General features: G+C 43.4%; 1 protein-coding gene across 2 annotated transcripts in view; it reads right to left on the bottom strand.

Moving 5' to 3' along the window:
* Window positions 1-4317: 4317 nt before the first annotated feature.
* The window catches only part of LOC106580127 (disabled homolog 2-interacting protein), a 120588-nt gene continuing 103316 nt past the window's right edge, over window positions 4318-21589 (bottom strand). For both annotated transcript variants that reach the window (XM_014160830.2, XM_014160831.2), the window contains 10 exons: window positions 16435-16579; window positions 15478-15622; window positions 15020-15256; window positions 14664-14865; window positions 14207-14403; window positions 13091-14009; window positions 11649-11801; window positions 8622-8824; window positions 7536-7623; window positions 4318-7070 (listed from right to left, as the gene is read on the bottom strand). In XM_014160830.2, the coding sequence (XP_014016305.1) occupies window positions 6903-7070; window positions 7536-7623; window positions 8622-8824; window positions 11649-11801; window positions 13091-14009; window positions 14207-14403; window positions 14664-14865; window positions 15020-15256; window positions 15478-15622; window positions 16435-16579 (2457 nt within the window). In that variant the 3' untranslated portion in view covers window positions 4318-6902. The remainder of the gene's footprint in view (window positions 7071-7535; window positions 7624-8621; window positions 8825-11648; window positions 11802-13090; window positions 14010-14206; window positions 14404-14663; window positions 14866-15019; window positions 15257-15477; window positions 15623-16434; window positions 16580-21589) is intronic.

The raw sequence follows: 21589 nt of genomic DNA, 5'->3' as shown, positions 1-21589 counted from the left end.
TGTTCTTAACTGACTTGCCTAGTTAAATATAAAATAAATAAAATAACTAATAATTTAGCTGACAACGTCTTAACTTTAGATAATTTGTAGTCATTATTATACGAAAACAAACTCACAAGATCATTTTGTACAAGTTAATGGCAATCCAATTACAGAAAATTGCTTACGGTTGTGTGTGACGAAAAAAAGCAGGGCACTGTTGAGAAAAAATTGTGTTTGACCAAATACAATGTTATTTCACTGTAAACAAATTAACAACAGACTTTGAGCATGCTTATAGAGAAGGGCACTCAACATATACTGCACTGACACATATGACTGAACATTGGTTGAAATAAATTGATAATAAGAAGATCGTGGGAGCTGTACTGTTATACACTGCTCAAAAAAATAAAGGGAACACTTAAACAACACAATGTAACTCCAAGTCAATCACACTTCTGTGAAATCAAACTGCCCACTTAGGAAGCAACACTGATTGACAATAAATTTCACATGCTGTTGTGCAAATGGAATAGACAACAGGTGGAAATTATAGGCAATTAGCAAGACACCCCCAATAAAGGAGTGGTTCTGCAGGTGGGGACCACAGACCACTTCTCAGTTCTTATGCTTCCTGGCTGATGTTCTGGTCACTTTTGAATGCTGGCGGTGCTTTCACTCTAGTGGTAGCATGAGACGGAGTCTACAACCCACACAAGTGGCTCAGGTAGTGCAGCTCATCCAGGATGGCACATCAATACGAGCTGTGGCAAGAAGGTTTGCTGTGTCTGTCAGCGTAGTGTCCAGAGCATGGAGGCGCTACCAGGAGACAGGCCAGTACATCAGGAGACGTGGAGGAGGCCGTAGGAGGGCAACAACCCAGCAGCAGGACCGCTACCTCCGCCTTTGAGCAAGGAGGAGCAGGAGAAGCACTGCCAGAGCCCTGCAAAATAACCTCCAGCAGGCCACAAATGTGCATGTGTCTGCTCAAACGGTCAGAAACAGACTCCATGAGGGTGGTATGAGGGCCCGACGTCCACAGGTGGGGGTTGTGCTTACAGCCCAACACCGTGCAGGACGTTTGGCATTTGCCAGAGAACACCAAGATTGGCAAATTCGCCACTGGCGCCCTGTGCTCTTCACAGATGAAAGCAGGTTCACACTGAGCACGTGACAGACGTGACAGAGTCTGGAGACGCCGTGGAGAACATTCTGCTGCCTGCAACATCCTCCAGCATGACTGGTTTGGTGGTGGGTCAGTCATGGTGTGGGGTGGCATTTCTTTGGGGGGGCCGCACAGCCCTCCATGTGCTCGCCAGAGTAGCTTGACTGCCATTAGGTACCGAGATGAGATACACAGACCCCTTGTGAGACCATATGCTGGTGCGGTTGGCCCTGGGTTCCTCCTAATGCAAGACAATGCTAGACCTCATGTGGCTGGAGTGTGTCAGCAGTTCCTGCAAGAGGAAGGCATTGATGCTATGGACTGGCCCGCCCGTTCCCCAGACCTGAATCCAATTGAGCACATCTGGGACATCATGTCTCGCTCCATCCACCAACGCCACGTTGCACCACAGACTGTCCAGGAGTTGGCGGATGCTTTAGTCCAGGTCTGGGAGGAGATCCCTCAGGAGACCATCCGCCACTTCATCAGGAGCATGCCCAGGCGTTGTAGGGAGGTCATACGGGCACGTGGAGGCCACACACACTACTGAGCCTCATTTTGACTTGTTTTAAGGACATTACATCAAAGTTGGATCAGCCTGTAGTGTGGTTTTCCACTTTAATTTTGAGTGTGACTCCAAATCCAGACCTCCATGGGTTGATAAATTGGATTTCCATTGATTATTTTTGTGTGATTTTGTTGTCAGCACATTCAACTATGTAAAGAAAAAAGTATTAAGATTATTTATTTCATTCAGATCTAGGATGTGTTGTTTAAGTGTTCCCTTTATTTTTTTGAGCAGTATATTTCAGTGCATCCTTTGATATTATTGACCATAACCTGTTGTTGAGAAAACTTATGTGTTATAGCTTTTCAACTTCTGCTATATAGTGGATTCAGAGCTGTCTTTGTAATAGAACTCAGAGGTTTATTTAATGGAAGCTTCTCTAATGTCAAACACGTAAAGTGTGGTGTTCCGCAGAGCAGCTCTCTAGGCCCTCTACACTTTTCTATTTTTACCAATCGACTGCCATTGGTATTAAGCAAAACATGTGTGTCCATATATGCATCAGCAACCACAGCTAATAAAGTCACTGAAACCCTTAACAAAGAGTTGCTGTCTGTTTTGGAATGGGTGGTCATTAATAAACTGGTCTTGAACATCTCTAAAATCTAAGAGCATTGTATTTGGTACAAATCATTCCCTGTTCTAGACCTCAGCTGAATCTGGTAATGAGTGGTGTGGCTGTTGAACACATTGAGGAGACTACATTACTTGGTGTTACCTTGTAAACTGTCATGGTCAAAATCTACAGATTCAATGGATGTAAAGATGGGGAGAGGTCTGTCCATAATAAAGAAATGCTCTGCTTTTTTGACACCACACTCCACAAAGCAAGTCCTGCAGGCTCTAGTTATATCTTATCTTGATTAATGTCCCGTCATATGGTCAAGTGCTGGAAAGAAAGACCTAATTAAGCTGCAGCTTGCCCAGAACAGAGCGTCACATGTTGTTCTTCATTGTAATCAGAGAGCTAATATTAACACTACATGTTAATGTTTTTAATGGGGCTCCAAATAATAAATCAAATCAAATCAAAATCAAATGCACGGCCTCATGTCGCAAGGATCTGTACACAACTCCTGGAAGTTTAAAATGTGCCAGTTCTTCCATGGCCTGCATACTCACCAGACAAATGTGGCAAAGAAATGTACTTTATGCCTGAATACATTATGTTTTGGGCAAATCCAACACAACACATCACTGAGTACCACTCTTCATATTTTCAAGCATGGTGGTGGCTACATCATTTTATGGGTATGCTTGTCATCGGCAAGGACTCTGGATTTTTTTTTCAGGAATATAAAAGTATAGAGCTAAGCACAGGCAAAACCCTAGAGGAAAACCTGGTTCAGTCTGCTTTCCAACAGACACTGGGAGACAAATTCACCTTTTAGCAGGACAATGACCTAAAACACAAGACTAAATACACACTGGAGTTGCTTACCGAGACAGCAATGAACAATGCATATATGGACACTGAGTGGCCTAGTTACAGTTTTCACTTAAATTGGCTTCAATATCTATGGCAAGACTTGAAAATGGCTGTTAAGCAATAATCAACAACCAACTCGACAGACTTGATCATTTTTTTAAAGAATAATGTGCAAATATTGTACAATCCAGATGTGCACAGTTCTTAGAGACTTGCCCATAAAGACTAACAGCGGCAATCGCTGCCAAAGGTGATTCTAACATGTATTGGCTCAGGGGTGTGAATACTTATGTAAATTAGATATTTTTGTTTTACTATTTCAATAATTTTGCAAACATTTCCCCCAAAAAATTCACTTTGTCATTATGGGGTATTATGTGCTTTTTTTAAATTTAATACATTTTGAATTCAGGCTGTAACACGACAAAATGTGTAATAAGTCAAGGGGTATGAATACTTTCTGAAGGCACTGTATGAATAGACATAATATATTTAGCCTCTTACCTTTATACAGTATATATTTTTTTTCCTTAGGGAAAATTAACTTCATAGCAAAATAAATCTTACAAGGCAGAAACAAAATATACAAGGCAGAAACACCTACATACTTAACTACAAACTCTCCATATAACACTGATCTTCTCTTAGCAACAATAACTGATGGAGTTATCATTGAAATCCTTGTCCTGAATGTTCAGACTCATTCATATTTTAGACCTTTAAAAGAAGAGTAGGAGCGTTACCAAAGTTGTTTGCTGAGTTACCATGGGGTCTGTGATGTGTACCTCACTTGGATGATGTATTGGTCAACAGCCCACATTCTAGATAGGGTTCAGAGGGTAATCTGTAGTCTACAATGTAAGGACAATAATAGCCACTAAGATGAGCATTTCTCTTTCAGTGTTGGGATATGTGTATTATTTATAGGTCCATCCCAGCGGAAAATAACTGGTTGAAAACACATCATTTGTTTAAATGACGTGATTAGTTTCTGGTTGTAATGACATCATGTCAACCAAGTTTGCCTGCTGCTTGTTTTGTGCATACTAATGATTGAATTACTGTACTTGCTTTGTGATACCACTGGCTGGCGATATTTCTAAAATATTGAATTAATCAATGACAGCATTTGCGATTGTGAGAACAAATACCACATATGAAAACACTACATGGTTAAAATAGCGAAATAAATCTTTAATAAGTCTAGTTGCATTTGTACATAAATTACATACACTTTAGTAGACCTATTCTTGTTACCATTTACACAAATAAAATTATTATTTTAACATTCATACAAAAGTTATGGGTTTGCAGTAACAACATGGCAAAATATTGTTCAGTATTTTATAGAGCAAGGAAAAGAGAATAGTTTTGGTAAGTCACTCTTCTTGCAAAATGGTTGAAAAACCTCCCTAAAAGAACTGGGAGACCATGAAGATGCACAATATTGTGAATTGATCTGTGGTTTCTGGTGCAGTATATACTATTTCCTTTCAATAAAATAACATCATAGCGGGATAGATGCACCTTTGGATTTGAAAGAGAAAATCAATTGAAACCCTCTAAAGACATGTTCTCTTGACTGAGCAGGTTGGGTGCAGTAAGACCACTTGAGGGAAATAGGAGCACATTTCTACCAGAATGCAGACTTTTTCTTTATACCGGCATCTTCAAAACAATCCATCATTCTCTGACAAATACTATTCAGCATGAGGGCATTTTATTCAATCAAAAACAATATAGAAATTCAATAAATAAGGAACTGATATAAACAAACATAATTCATAGCATACCGTACATACAAATTTACATCACTTTTAAAATTTGAAGAGCAGAACATACTTTAAAAATGATCATTCTGTTTAAGCTAAACATTTCCACAGACCAGACACACTGATTCATGTCACTAAGAACCGCTTGAGGTGCTTCTAACTTCATGAAAGCAGACAACTAGTGTTTTCAGAGGAGAATTTTCTTTAGTCAGAATTGAGAAATCAAGCCATTTGTTGAGACCACCTTTAATGGTTGCTAAAATTAGCTGCAACTTAAATAAGACTACACAAAAAGCCTTTGAGTCCACTCCATTTGTATAGCTTTAGTGTTCGATTAAACCTGAATCACGATAGTTCAGTGCTATAGCACAGTTGAAATGCAAAGGTAATTTCCGATTGGGCTGACGTTTGCATTCTTTACCAAGAATGCGGACTCCGTGAACGCTGGAACATTGCCTTTAAATTGAAATCGCGCTATAGCGCTGAACATCCGTGATTCGGATTGAATCGAGCCCTTAATCAACACAAGAGGGAATTGAAACGATCAATGAATCTGGTTTATACCTCAGTTACAGCCTAAAACCCCATATGGATGTTTTGTTCTTTGCTTTGGATAGAAGGTATTCTAAATTAAAGAGTGTTTCTGTTGGTTGAAAGTGCATATTGTAGCTAAGTTCCAGAAGTGCAAGGGTAGAGGAGTGGCCAGGTATTTGAGTTCAGTCTTATTCTGTTCAGCACTGACAAACTGCAAACAATGAAGGACTGGCCCACACACAACCATTTAAATACACAGTAAACTATGTTTATCAATATCATTCATTTAACAGCATCAATAAATTGTTCATTTTTAACAAAAAACACCCACGTATGAAAAGGGAATAATGGCTCAAATGATGTGTGAACTGTCTACACAAGTAGAACCAAAACACTATTAGAACAGCCGAGTTTAATACAAGGAACACTTACTGTACAAATACTATTCCAAACAATCAATAAAAATACCGTGAACATTTTATATACATCTGAGGCATTTAAACCTCTAAATAGACTAATATTTAAGCACATACAAAGTATGCAAAAAATGAAATAGTTGAGCTCTTTCCTTACTATTAGCAATTTAAAACAAAGCAAGCTTGTTGTGTTATCCTGATATGATACATGCAAAAAATTCATTTGAGGTAAGAAAAGTAGGGGATACCTAAAATATACAGGTAGAATACAGAAACACTTGCTATTGGGATGTGTTTTCAGCAAAGCTCTGTTTTTCAAAGCTGGTCAACAGAGGAGGCTTTCACTGATAGAGAGTTGTTCACTTGGCAACATATACTGGATGTATGCTATTGAAGTTTGAAACAAAAACAGTGGGGTAGAAAACAGCCATTGAGTAAAATTGAAGATGCTACAATGTACTATATATACACTTGTGTTGTACTATACTGTTGCCAGACGAAACGGGCTGAGTATGTTAGTACTGTATACTGTAGGTCAGAGGGACATGTAGGGTACAAGTGCGCTCTAAAAATGTGTCGGATCCATAAAGGAGCGTCCTCTTTTAGCAACCTGTGCTATTTCAACGCGGTAACTGAAAATGATACGCGTACATGAGAAATCTCAAACATTTTGAAACTCATAATGGTTCAAATCCCTTCAAAACAGGCTCTTTCCAAGATAACAGTGCAACCTATTCCCATCTTATTTGTTCCAATGTTGTTTAATGTACTGGGATAGAGAGTTTGGGATGTCATGCAGCCAGGTGTTGTTAGACGTTATAACTTTCTCTAAAGTCAATCTGATGAATTCCTTTATATTGTTCAGCAACAGCTTCATAGTCAGTCTACTCCTTATGTCATCATGACCTCATCCATTGAAAATAATGGATTTGTTCAGTATGAACACGTTTCTCCAGAGAGTGACCGGGTGTGGCCATATTCTCATCTCTCCCCTAGCCCAAGTGTTATTGAGTTGGGCGAGGCCCTCTCCCCATCCCTAGCAGTTGCTGCTGTTCCTGAACTCTCCGTTCTCAGTGATCTGGAGTTTGCTGGGGTTGGTGGGGGAGATGCCGTTGCGTGTCTGCATGCTGTAGCGCTCCTTCAGCTGGGTCAGAGCGCTCATCAGGCGGGCGTTGGCCGAGTCCAGAGAGGCGATGCGCTTCTCCTGCAGAGTGAGGAGGAAGGGGGAGGGAGGAAGGAGGACCGAGGGACGAAGAGGAGGGTTAGTATTGTCACACATCCTCAAACAATCCAATGAATCCTTCATCATATTGCTGATAAACTGTAGCTCCTCAGGAGACCAACAGGACCTACTCGAAACAAGTAGCCACTATTGTGAACTGAAAGGGAATGTTTCTCAAGAACAGAGACATATTGTCCACATACAGTCCATACTGTACTTGTTACAGTAATTCCAGTGACTGGTTTGTTTGCAGGGAGCTAGACTTTCATTTTCAATCTGAGGTCGTTGACATTTTCTTAACACCAGAGGGCGCTGTCCTCTTCAAGACCTTAGACTAACAGAGTAAAGCTGTGAATACAGTATTTCAGTAAATACAGTATATTCACAGTTGCGGAACTGTAATTGCTGACACAGCCAATACATCTCTCGTGTACACTAAGCGCTCACCTGGGCTTCAATGATCTTCTGTTTTGAGTCCACTATCGATTGCATATCCGAATGATCTTTCTTCAGTTCCTCCTCAACAGACATCAGCCTGAAACAGTAACAAAGATATGTTTGTACTGGTGGCTGGTGAAAGTTGGAGTTGTTGATTGATTGATCTTTTATTATAGTGATGTTAACATTTTTATATTTAACTTCGATGCATAGCACTGACAAAACAACAAATACGACATTAAAAATAGCTTGTACAAAGTGTACACAAAACCAGGACTAAATTACATAGTTCATAGTGTATTAGTGTAGGCAGAGAACAGTGGAGGCTGGTGAAGGGAGGACAGCTCATTGCAGTGGCTGGAAACGTTCCATTTCTTCCATTACAGCTAGAGCTGGCACAATTACTGTATAACCGTGTAACCACCGATGGTTATGGATGAAGACCATCCCCAAAATAAAATAACCGTCGACAAAAAACGTCTTGTCAATTACCGCCATCAGACTGTGTAGTAGTCACCACTAGCCGGCCGGTACCCTGAACTTTAGTCACTGTTACTAGCCGGCTACCACCTGGTACTCAACCCGGCACCTTAGAGACTACTGCCCTATGTAAATAGTCATTGAACACTAGTCACTTTAATAATGTAAGCATACTGTACTGTTTTACCCACTTCATATGTATATACTGTATTCTAGTCAAGGCCCATCCTATATAACTACAGCTGTACACAGCTTTTCTATTCATATACTTTCCATACTGTCTTTACGCACCATCATATACATATAGATTTATATTCCGGACACTGACATTGCATGTTGTAATATTTCTATATTTTTCAATTCCTTTGTTGATTTTTTCGGGGATTTGCGTATATTGTTTTGTACTGTTAGGTACTACTGCACTGTTGAAGCTAGGAACATAAGCATTTCGCTACACCCCAATCAAAATCAACAAAATATGTGGAAGCAACCAATACAATTTCATTCAAAAGTCCATTACCGTCACCCTAATTACAGCCATTACAACAAGTCAATAAACCCGTCCTCCGATTTGAAGTGACACCAGCCTCCAGTGGTCGGTAGAGGACTCCCCACCTGGTGATGATGCTCTTCATCTGGAGCTCCTTGTCGTCCTGCTGCCGGCGCAGGCGCTCCTCCGTGTCCTCCAGGCGTGCCTGGTACTCCAGCAGCATCGTCTGGGTCTGCTCGTCCTGGCCCTTCAGGTGACACTCATACTCCTCCAACTTCTTGGCTGACATACGCAGCTTGTCCTGCAGGATGGCGATCTCCTGCTGGTACTGGACACAGGACAGAGTCGGCCGTGGCGAGTCAGTACACACATTCGTGAAAGCGAACACACCTGTCAAGCTCAAAGCTGCACCCATTCAGTGGGCTTTGACCCAGTTTGTGGTTCTGTTCAGTATGCTCCTGTTTTTCTTGTAATATAAAATATAATATAAACTGGGTGGTTCGACCCCTGAATGCTGATTGGCTGACAGCAGTGGTATATCAGACCGTACACAACGGATATAGCACCAGATGTATTTTTACTGCTCTAATTTCATTGGTAACCACTTTATAATAGCAATAAGGCACCAAGGGGGTTTGTGATATATGGCCAATATACCACACGGCTTAAGGGCTGTGTCCAGGCACTCCGTGTTGCGTTATGCGTAAGAACAGCTCTTAGCCGTGGTATATTGGCCATATACCAAACTTCCTCGCACCTTATTGCTTAAATATATGCCAGAATATAATAAAAAAAGATGCCATTTAGCGACTTAAAAAAAATGAATGCACGCGTGACTTTATGTATGGGTGGTCCTGGGAATCGAACCCATTATCCTGCCGTTGCAAGCGCCATTCCCTACCTACTGAGCTACAGAGGGCCACTGTACTCAACTGCTGACAGAAGAGTGGTATTACCATCCACCCTTGTCTGTGGACTAACACGTGTAATGTACAGTGTATGCTAATGAAAGCCTGTGGATGACAATTCAGGTTCACAATCAGGTCACACTAAAAGCATTGTATTTGGGACAAATCATTCACTAAAACCTAAACCTCAACTAAATCTTGTAATAAATAATGTGGAAATCGAGAAAGTTGAGGAGACTAAACTGCTTGGAGTAACCCTGGATTGTAAACTGTCTTGGTCAAAACATATTGATACAACAGTAGCTAGGATGGGCAGAAGTCGCGCTGCTCTGCATTCTTAACAACACTATCAACAAGGCAGGTCCTACAGGCCCTAGTTTTGTCGCACCTGGACTACCGTTCAGCCGTGTGGTCAGGTACCACAAAGATGGACTTAGGAAAATTGCAATTGGCTCAGAACAGGGCAGCACGGCTGGCCTTTGGATGTACATAGAGAGCTAACATTAATAATATGCATGTCAATCTCTCCTGGCTCAAAGTGGAGGAGAGACTGACTTCATCACTACTTGTATTTGTGAGAGGTAGTGACATGTTGAATGCACCAAGCTGTCTGTTTGAACTACTGGCACACAGCTCGGACAACCATGCATACTCCACAAGACATGCCACCAGAGGTCTCTTCACAGTCCCCTAGTCCAGAACAGACTATGGGAGGCGCACAGTACTACGTAGAGCCATGACAACATTAAACTCTATTCCACGTCAAGTAACTGATGCCAGCAGTAAAAATGTATTTTTTAAAAAAAGAGAGAAATACACCTTATGGAACAGCGGGGACTGTGAAGCAACACAAACATAGACACATACATACACACACATATACACATAGGTTTTGTAGTAGAGGGCACAGACTTAATATGTTGTAAAATCTGTTATGAATGTATTGTAATGTATTTCAAATGTATAACTGCCTTAATTTTGCTGCCTTGGCAGCAGCTAATGGGGATCCATAATAAATACAAACACAGCTCCTAGTCATGCTGTGAAAAGCCGACTGGGTTCAAAAATGCAGGATCCTGCAAAGCTTTTAGGTACATTTCTGCTGTCTCTAGGAAGTTTTGCAAGCAAGTGAATCCAAAACAAATATAAAATAATACATCCCACAGCAGTAAACAAGCTGCACGATCAACCTCTTAAGTCAAATGGGGATTTAAAATGTAGGGATTTTACTTCAACTTTGAATGACATTCCAGACACTGCCCTTTGCTTAAGGTACTTGGCTACATAAAAACCATATACATTACACTGAACTTGGTCTAAAACCAGAATGACGCCCCATTTTTCAAATATTCTACTTTAGCATTTAGTACTACATTCTGTCTTTTTTTAATACAAACCTATTAAAGAGTACAACTAAGGATTTTATAAAGGGGATTTTATTGGTAGTAATTGACCAACATTTGATTAGTTTGATTCGTTAAGTATCACCACTATCGCTTTAAAAGGACAGTGATTGGTTCTCCCTTTGGCAGACCTAAAATCTTTGAAATAATCACTAAAAAACCCTTGAAAAGAAAAAAAGATGTCTATCTAGGAGTTGAAAAACCATTAATATGTGTATGTGTGTGATGGAAATGTGTCAAGTGTCTTTGGCTTATGAGTGTGCGTGAGTGCAATATGTTGCTGGTGTATAATTCATTGGAGTAGCTTGGAGAATTGGCAGAGGGATGGCACACTCTTGCCTTGTCACCACTGTGGTCTTTTGAGATATGGCCTCTCTTGAGCTGCAGTACGAGCAGTTCAGCCTAACCCCATCTGTCTGCCTACATTTAAACAACGTCAGAATAGAGGCTAATTGAACTCGTATACAAAACTATAAATACACTACCAGTATATATCATGGGGCATCTCTCCGCACACACAGAATCATTTTTCATACCACTTAAGCAGCATTTACCCAACAATATTCACATGAATTCAAATCATGGACAGGCCTGCTAGTAGGGAGAGACACAGTGCCTTTGTTATGCCTTTGCTTTTGGCTCCGCAACACATTCACTTCCTTGTTGGCAATCAATAACAACCCTAGAATCACGTATTAACTGCTCACGTTAATCTTTTAGGACTTTCTGCTCCTCCTCTGAAGTAATAAAGATGATGTCTGTAAGTGGCTGTGCTGAACAATATTGTGATGTGGTGCTGTAGCAGATGCTAGGTTTTTACAAGAGGCTAGACGTTAGTTACCTTTTCAGTTTGAGTGAGCTCCTCTTTGTTTTGAAGGTCTTCCCTGTGCTTGGTATCTGGGTCAACTCCCTCATGGTCTAAATACTGCACATTCATATTCAACAGCCAGGCAGCAGTGCGGTCCAGAGCATTGGGGTTCACAGGGGAGGGGGCCTGGTGGGACGAACACGCACACACATCACGCACACACAAAGCCCTTCTGGTAAGTCATGGAAAAGAAGCCCAGCAGGGTAAATGAATGCTGCACGATGACGATCACAAGCTACAATGAGAAGCCAGTGTCTACAGAGGAGTAGAGGAGAGCCAGTGTCTTCAGCTAGGAGGATTTAGAGGAACAACTGAAGCAAGTGGGAAGGCACAGGGGGGGGGGGATTATTTTGCATTGTCCATCTGGAATTGTCTGTGTCAAGATTATTACAGAATCATGAGAGCTTGGTCTCACGTCTCTAAAACCTTGATAAAGAAGATTTGAATCATTGATTTGTTTAAAAGCAAAATGGTTTCTTTAGTCTGTATGTTAAACCAGTCTTTTCACCTGCCCCCCCCGGTTCATTCTCTTATAACCCCTTCTACTCTGACTGGGACATGGAGACTGCCACACACGTCCACAGGGATCAAGCCCAAAATAGAGTAGGACACTTGTTTTGTTTTAAGCGTAAATATTACCAAGGGGGAGGGGGGGGGGCTGCAGTTGAGTTTAGATGGCAAATGCTTGTTCATTTTATAAGGAGGATTTATTCAGACCATGTACAAAAATGATTTAGTTGAGCGGAACAGGCATTTAATAACCACTCCGGTGTCCACAGTCACACAATTAATTCTGCTTGTCTAGTCTGTTAGCAGGCTCCAGCGCTGAGGCTTGTAGGGTAATGCCTGTGGCTCACTGCCCTGGGTGATTTGCTATTGGCTCAGCAAGGCTGAGTGTTATGATAGCTTATTGAGGCCAGTTGGGCTCTCCATACATACCCTCTCCACCCACCACTGTGACTGTGAGCTGGATACGTCCACTGAGGTCATATCCTGCCTGGCTCATCCCTCTAGGCCACAGATGAAGTTTGGCTGTGTGTATTATTCTGTAGTTCTGCCATTGGTTATTCCTCATCGGAATCTTAATATCTCTCTAGCCAGAGTTTGGATTTATACTCGCTGCAGGTAGGATGTACTCGTGCTGCAGGTCAGAAATAAGATTCTGATGAGGAATAACTCTCCATAACCAATGGATGAAGCCCAGAATAATACACACAGCCAAGCCCCATTAGCTTTGCTAGCCTAACTTCCGTACATGCAATCCAAACTCTGGCTCGATAGATATTAAGTAGTTAGTCAACTAAGAGCTTATCTCTAATAAAAATCAGCAGACACAACGGCTGTCCAGGATAATAGTGAGACCACACACAGCCCCCCCCCCCCACACACACATAGACGTGACATGCTCTACTCACTTTGTGCAGGGTGTGCTGCTTGGTCTCAGGACTGTCCCCTTTGGATGAGGACGACTGCTGTCTCAACCGGGTGCCGCCACTGGGCCCCCAGTCGGGAGATGATGACATCATGCTGCCGCTGGAGGGCCGCGGCCCAGGGTAGGCCGTCTGGAGCATGTTTGGCGGCGTCCTGCCCCTGGTGACGGGCGGAGGGGGCTGGTCTATCCTGCGCTGGGGACCGGAGCTGTTCTGCCGCGGGGGTTCCATGAGGGACAGCTGGCGGCGGGTCGTGAACTCCCCTGAGCGCCGCGCAAACTCCTCACTGCTGCTGCCGCCTCCCCCACTCCCGACTGCCACCCCTTGGGTGAGGAATACCCCCTGGTGCTTGGGGGCATCCTCTGTGTTGTTGCCCTGAGAGCTGTGAGAGCTGTGGCCCTCGGAGCCTGAATCGGCCAGGGGACCCCGTGGGGACATACTCATGGTCATGCCCGTGGCCATCTGGTAAACAGGGTTCTGGAATGAAAGCGGGGCCAGGAGCTGGGAGGGCCTCCCTGGACCCAGGGTGCTACTCTCTGTGCTAGGGTTGGTGGGGGTCTGAACCATTCTCCTGAGGGTGGGTCCGGGGCCGGGGATAATGCCCTGTGGGGTGCGGGCGGCCCAGCCCCCTGGCCCAGGGGCGACGGGGGACTGGCATTCATTGAGGAGCATGTCGCTGGGGGAGGCAGGGCGGGGGCCAGGGGTACTCTCTAGGCTGCGGCTATCTTGCAGGTCCACCATTGACAGACTCTTGCTGCCATTGGGGAGCTGCACCTCAGCCTCGTTGGCCTCCGAGTAACTGGAGCTTCTGGCTGGAGACTGCTGAATGCCAGAGTTCCTTGTCACAAAGAATAGGTCCTTGTTCTCTGGGGTTGGCGACGGTAGCCTCGTAAAATCAACCAACCTGCACCAAGACAACATTGAAAAATTAGATACATTTTGTTTTGACCAGAGACACTGTAAAGATAATGTCCTTGTGGTTCCCAAAAAACTGTTTAAAAAAAATTGCTGATTTGTAAAATCAACATCTATTAAAATAAAAATTGAAAAGCTGTAATCCTCAGATCTCTGCAGGTTGTGTGTCATACGAAGCACAAATACCCAGAAAGCTCGCTGTCCATGACCATCTTGTGGAGAGGCAGGCCGGTGGAGAGGCTGCAGCCTGCCAGGGGGAGGGGAAGGGGGGGAGAGCCCATACGCTCCGTGGGGGTAGACACCTGGACCCCAGACGGGTTGGTCAGTGCTGAGTTCACGTCCCGCAGGATACGTGCCAGTGGACCCAGCTTAGAGGCTGTGCTCTGCAGGGACACAAAATAATGTCAAGTATAGTTCTTTACAATTTCTCCCATGAAATTCCTATGAATTCATTATTTAGTAACATGTCTTTTCACATATAACATCTACATGGTGACAGACTTCTGTCCTAGCAAAATATGCATCTCTATGTCAAGCCCATTGAAAAGGACTGATTTCCGGTAGCTCTGTTCACGGAAAGTAGCAAGTATCGTGAGGTTGCCATTAGAGAGTAAATCAAAGTAGTACGGTGTAATCCTGGTACCTGGTCCAGCTGAGAGACTGCCTCGGCCAGCAGGGAGTGCAGGGTGGAGAGCTCGCGGCCCAGGTCGATGTAACCCTCGAACCCTGCCGTGTTGGAGATGGTCTCTGGGTTGGAGATCTCCAGCAGGAAGCGCTGCATGTTGGTCCACTCGTGCTCCAGGAAGTGGTTCATAAAGGACATGTACTCCTCCTTGTTACCAAACCTGGACAGACAAAGAAACAAAAACCAAAACAGGGGGGAAATGATGCTAATTTCATCAGATAAACACATATACATGTTTATTTTCATGGATGCGCACACGCACACACACTCGTACACACGCAATCGTAAACACACACACACACACACACACTTACTTGGTGAAGTTGGCGAGGTTCTGTGTGACCTTGGCGATGAGCGTGAGGGTTCGCGCAGTGCGGTCGTCTGGGTACTCCTGCATCAGGTTGAAAAGCGACGGGGACATGACGGCCGGACACAGGAAGCGCAGGAACAAGGAGGCGCTGATCAGACGCTCGCTGATGTCCGGCCGGCCCCGACTGCTGCACTCCTGCCTCCACGAGGCAAACACCTCCTTCAGCTCCCGCGGAAAAACACTGGTAGAGACGGAAATGTTACTGCTAAATAAAATACCTTCCTTCCATGAACGCAGTACCACCATGTTGTTTTTGACTTGACCTTTTGCACAATTCACGCTTTCATTATTGATTCGATAATTGTGAAAGCTCTGAAAGATGGACACTTGATAGTAGAATATGGACACTTGATAGTAGAATAGCTACTTGCATTGGCGGAGGGGAGGGGGGGGTGTATTTACCGGTAGGAGTCGATGATCTTGCAGAAGGCCAGCTCACAGCACATCTTCAGGTTGCTCTGGTGCTCAGGGAGGTCTCCTGAGGAACACTTCCCCGGGTCCACCTCACAGTTCTCGTCTGATTCGTACAGGGCTTTGATGAACTCGCCTAGAAGAGGGAGGGAGGGAGCACAGCACACAGGCCTGGGGTCAGCACTATGTCTAGGACTACAATCTACAGTACATATAGGCTTACAGTTATGGAGTGGTTTTAATGGTAAAATAAATTAAATTCCGATTCAATTTCTTTTGGCACTAAAACCCCTCCATATAGAGTACAGTACTGCTAGTTGGAACACACTAATGCCATGCACACTGATAGTAAACCCACTTATTGTACTAAGAAAACTGCTATTTGTTATGAACGTTCATGGACCACTGGATCATTATAATGTGGTGAGTTAAATATCCTGTGACCCATGACAAAACGTGCAAAAATGTTGTATTTGTACATGGCCATAGACATCAGATCAAAGATTTAAATCACGTTTCTTTCTTCTCGCCACCCCGCAGTTAGATTGAGGAATCGTTTTCTCTGCAGAAGTGATTGTCTTTCACCAACGTCTTAAGTTGTGTTAGACGACTAAAGAAAGAGCCCAGAGTTCTCTGACAGGCTTCTTCTATTCCTTTTTCATACATTCATACTTTCAAATCGGGCCAGTCAACCTTCAAGGACAGGCCGCCTTTCTGAATCATTCAACACGGCTTCAAACAAAGTCACTTTACAGAAAAAACGATGAATTATTGATCTGAATAGAATTGAAGATCTACTGTGTGTGGAGAGATACTAACCTGGACGTATGATTCTTAATGTACAACCCATAGGCCTATTCCATGTGTTCATGGCTCCTTCGCTCTCGACTAAAAGCATTTCTCGCTCTACTGTAATGACAGCACTCGCTTGTTTAGGGTGTTACTTACCTAGCGCGTCCTGCAGGTACTTCTGCCCCACCAGTTTAAGGTACTCCTCGATGGCTTTGGTGGCCAGCGTGTTCTCCCTGAAGATCAGGTGTTCGTTCTCCCCACAGCGATCCACTTCTGACATCATCAGGTCAGTCAGGAAGTCCTGAAAAGAAAAACGGAACAGTGAGGCAGTGTTCCAATACTTTGAAAATCCTTCCTTCCCTGTGATCTCACCCCATTGAATAGATGATAGCAATGGATCCACCACAAACAGTGGGGGAAAAAAGTATTTGATCCCCTGCTGATTTTGTACGTTTGCCCACTGACAAAGAAATTATCAGTCTATCATTTTAATGGTAGGTTTATTTGAACAGTGAGAGACAGAATAACAACAAAAGAATCCAGAAAAACACATGTAAAAAATGTTATAAAATGATTTGCATTTTAATGAGGGAAATAAGTATCTGACCCCCTCTCAATCAAAAAGATTTCTGGCTCCCAGGTGTCTTTTATACAGGTAACGAGCTAAGATTAGGAACACACTCTTAAAGGGAGTGCTCCTAACCGCAGCTTGTTACCTGTAAAAAATACACCTGTCCACAGAAACAATCAATCAATCAGATTCCAAACTCTCCACCATGGCCAAGACCAAAGAGCTCTACAATGATGTCAGGGACAAGATTGTAGACCTACACAAGGCTGGAATGGGCTACAAGACCATCGCCAAGCAGCTTGGTGAGAAGGTGACAACATTTGGTGCGATTATTCGCAAATGGAAGAAACACAAAAGAACTGTCAATATCCCTCGGCCTGGGGCTCCATGCAAGATCTCACCTCGTGGGGTTGCAATGATCATGAGAACGGTGAGGAATCAGCCCAGAACTACACGGGAGGATCTTGTCAATGATCTCAAGGCAGCTGGGACCATAGTCACCAAGAAAACAATTGGTAACACACTACGCCATGAAGGACTGAAATCCTGCAGCGCCCGCAAGGTCCCCCTGCTCAAGAATACATATACATGCCCGTCTAAAGTTTGCCAATGAACATCTGAATGATTCAGAGGACAACTGAGTGAAAGTGTTGTGGTCAGATGAGACCAAAATGGAGCTCTTTGGCATCAACTCAACTCGCCGTGTTTGGAGGAGGAAGAATGCTGCCTATGACCCCAAGAACACCATCTCCACCGTCAAACATGGAGGTGGAAACATTATGCTTTGGGGGTGTTTTTCTGCTAAGGGGACAGGACAACTTCACCACATCATTTTACGGGGCCATGTACTGTCAAATCTTAGGTGAGAGCCTCCTTCCCTCAGCCAGGGCATTGAAACTGGGTCGTGGATGGGTATTCCAGCATGACAATGACCCAAAACACACGGCCAAGGCAACAAAGGAGTGGCTCAAGAAGAAGCATATTAAGGTCCTGGAGTGGCCTAGCCAGTCTCCAGACCTTAATCCCATAGAAAATCTGTGGAGGGTGCTGAAGGTTCGAGTTGCCAAATGTCAGCCTCGAAACCTTAATGACTTGGAGAAGATCTGCAAAGAGGAGTGGGTCAAAATCCCTCCTGAGATGTGTGCAAACCTGGTGGCCAACTACAAGAAACGTCTGACCTCTGTGATTGCCAGGGGTTTTGCCACCAAGTACTAAGTCATGTTTTGCAGAGGGGGTCAAATACTTATTTCCCTCATTAAAATGCAAATCATTTTATAACATTTTTGACATGCGTTTTTCTGACTTTTTTTGTTGTTATTCTGTCTCTCACTGTTCAAATAATCCTACCATTAAATTTATAGACTGACCATTTCTTTGTAAGTGGGCAAACGTACAAAATCAGCAGGGGATCAAATACTTTTTTCCCCCACTGTAGCTTTCACAAATCCTATCATGTCACCATAACAATTTCTCCCAAGGAAGAGAGGAAGACAGTATGCATTTGGAAAAGCATTGGAACAGGGCACCGGGTGTCGCCTCGTCCCATGTTCACCTCCCAAGAACTTGCAGACACGACATTGACAACATGATGAGCAGTCAAAGGCTGATCAGCGCCGTATCATGGAACTAGGCAACCAGCACCACTGCTTTACCAAGGTGTGTTATGATCAAATCGTGTTTCTTACATGTGTCGAATACAACAGGTGTAGACCTTACAGTGAAATGCTTACTTAACCAACAATGCAGGTAAGTATTTACTAAAATAAACTGAAGTTAAAAAAAAATTTAATAAGAAAAATAACAAATGTGGTAGTGATCTCTGTAGACAAGTCCTGTGAAGAGACTTACTGTAGATTGGATCATTTGCTTGCAATACACGCTATCAACGTGATCTGAAATGCAGCACGTGTACAGTCTCTACATAAATAAATAACAGTGTACTACTATTGCTGCACAGCCCAGGCCTGATGGTGAGCCTGATATATACTGAAAGCAGTGGGTTTGGAGAGAGAGTCAGTCGCAGGCAGCTCAGACAAAGGTGATGACTCACTCTTCTTACTCTCTTATCGATTCTGGTCTAATGGATCAAGTGGTTCATCCCCCCCTCCCCCACACACACAGTCACTCTCAGGCTGCATCTTTCTTAGCCAGTCACACTCGCTCTCCATGAGCTCCTGTTATCTGCTCCAGCTCCGTCTGACTGCAGTTACTTCTATGGGAGGCCTGTGGGGGTAGGCTAGCGCTAGGCTATGCATGCTAATGAGGTGTCAAAGGGAACGTGCTATCGTCATCTTAAAGTCCGCACCAGAGAGAGGTAGCCATTTCAGCTACTGTATATGCACAGTATGTAGCTACTGTATCAGCCAAATGTAGGCTAGATACCCGAATGCTCCTTGTCAACATATCTGGTGTCCCCCCGCGCCAGATCATTCAACCATTACGCTCTCTGGAGGATGCAGAGGATTATGAATGTATGATGTGCTGTATATCCTGTGCAGGGCAGGCTGCATGGCAGGACAGGAGTCAGAGCACTACCTGCTTGTGTGTTGAATGAGGATTTAAGGGCTTAATACAGCACCCCTCTTAGCCCTCATCACTGATGATGACGCTCATCCGTGGTTAATGTGGATGAGCAGCAAGCCCAACTCGGCGCTGGCTCGGCTCGACTGACAGACAGACAGACAGTCACAGCATATCAGTCACACACACACATACACTATGCTATACCCGTCTCACACTACTGTGATGAGCCATGCCGACATGTGAAAAGGGTTTTGCTGTCCCTACTTATACAGTACCCTCAGACAGAACTGGAGAACGGCTAGGGAAGTCTTAACATGCACTGACTGCACAAACTAACACACCTTACACACTAACAGACTACATGAGGTGGGTTTGTAAATAGATCACATTGAGCAATATTGAGACATATTTTAGATCTCTGAGAAGTTAAGCTAATTGATTGCACCCAAATTGTCAATTTTAACTCATAGAATTCATATAATATTCAATGTAGTACCCAACTTCTTTCTACCAATGAGTGAGACATGAGGAATCCCCAAAAAATGTAAAAAGCCACCCACGACCCACCACCCCAAATCCCACCAAAGCAACCACTATACAGTATCAGTTCACTATGTCTAACAAGTAGTATGGAGTTGCGGCTTGGATTATTGCTTCTTCATACTATGTAATGTATTCCCAGTGAATTTGGTTCTGTTTTTTTTCCCCTGTTCCGAGAAATTAGCGATTGAAGTATGGTGGATGATGTAACAGGCTTTGGTTTTTCTATGTATATTTTGAGGTTGGACGTTAGCATGTGGGATGCACCGATTGGTGTCAACTCGTTAGTCAGTATGTGTTACACCTATGCTGGATTGTCATCTTGATAGTGGGAAGGTGTGTCACCTGTGCAGGCCCAGGTGATATTTAAGAATGGCTGGCCCAGTGCTCCAGTTGTCTTGAGAGATGTGGAGGGTTAACACTTTTAGTTGGCTCTCCCTATTTGAGTAAAAAAAAAAAAAAACACTCCTTTATCTGATCTTCCCTGTTTTCATTTTGCTCCCCTTTATGGTTTGCTTCCTGTCTTCAAGTTTGGTGTGGGTTTAAATTTTGTTTGCCTGTTCTTGACCAAATTTAGTGGGCACTCATGGAGGGTGTCTTTTATGTTCCAGTTGCTGTTGCTAGTCAACTTTCAGTGGACATCCACATGAGGGTCTGTAAAGAACTCCTCCTAAAACCCCACATGTTTAGCGACAATTTGAGCTACAATTTTTGGTTTTCTTGCTGGGGAACGTAACAAAATAAAGTTGCAGGAATGCTAACCTTATTTGCTTCTAACTACAGAAACGATTTCAGACCCAATCTGAGAAGGTGGGTGTCAATCCTCTTGCGCTTTTTGAGGTGGAACAACCCTTTTTTAAATTGAAGCCGACAGCCACAGGCATTTCAATAAAATTAAAGAGATCCATTTGGTGAGAGATCGCCTCTAGACTAGGAGAAACCTCATTGAAAGTGTAGATTCATGGACCTCTATCTATCCATCTATTGGATTAGGGCAGGCTAAACAGTGAAATGAAATGAGAGGGAGGGGGTGTGAGCCACTACGGGGGCAGTGGATAAATGCAAAACAAGGCAAAGTCCCAATTGTTTCTCAGAGCAGAAAGTAGGCTAACAGAGAAAGGTTGTTTAAAATGAAGCTCCATCGCCCTGTTGCTGTTTTTACTAAAACAAGCTGCTGTAGGGCATGGACATTCTCACAGTGTTATTACATAAGCAGGAGCAATGTTTGAGGGTCAAAGTCTAAAAAGACGTTTCTGTGCTGAAACAGCTATCCTCAATGACAACCGATGACCTTGTGCACCAGAACACACACTAGCGTTAGCGTTCTGTCTCACTGCGTGGTTTTACTGCAGGAACTGTGGGGTGGATGGGGCGAAGCAGGAATTAATGAGGACGACAAAGCTAATTATCACAGGGGGCTGACACCGCTTTCCTCCCTGGGAATGGTGAGCGAGAAGACAGCACAGTGGCCGTGTACCAGGTCACAACCACATTCATATGAGATACTGCTACTAGATCACGTTCATGTGGCTCCTACAGTAGTGGAAAAAATACCAAATTGTCATACTTGAGTAGAAGTAAAGATACCGTAACAGAAAATGACTAAAAGTGAAAGTCACCCAGTTAAACACTACTTGAGTAAAAGTCTAAAAGTATTTGATTTTAAATATACTTATG

The sequence above is a fragment of the Salmo salar genome, chromosome ssa20 (genome assembly GCF_905237065.1).
Source record: "Salmo salar chromosome ssa20, Ssal_v3.1, whole genome shotgun sequence".
Lineage (NCBI taxonomy): Eukaryota > Metazoa > Chordata > Actinopteri > Salmoniformes > Salmonidae > Salmo > Salmo salar.
The sequence above is the reverse complement of the archived record's forward strand: the minus strand, read 5'-3'. Positions and strand labels throughout refer to the sequence as shown.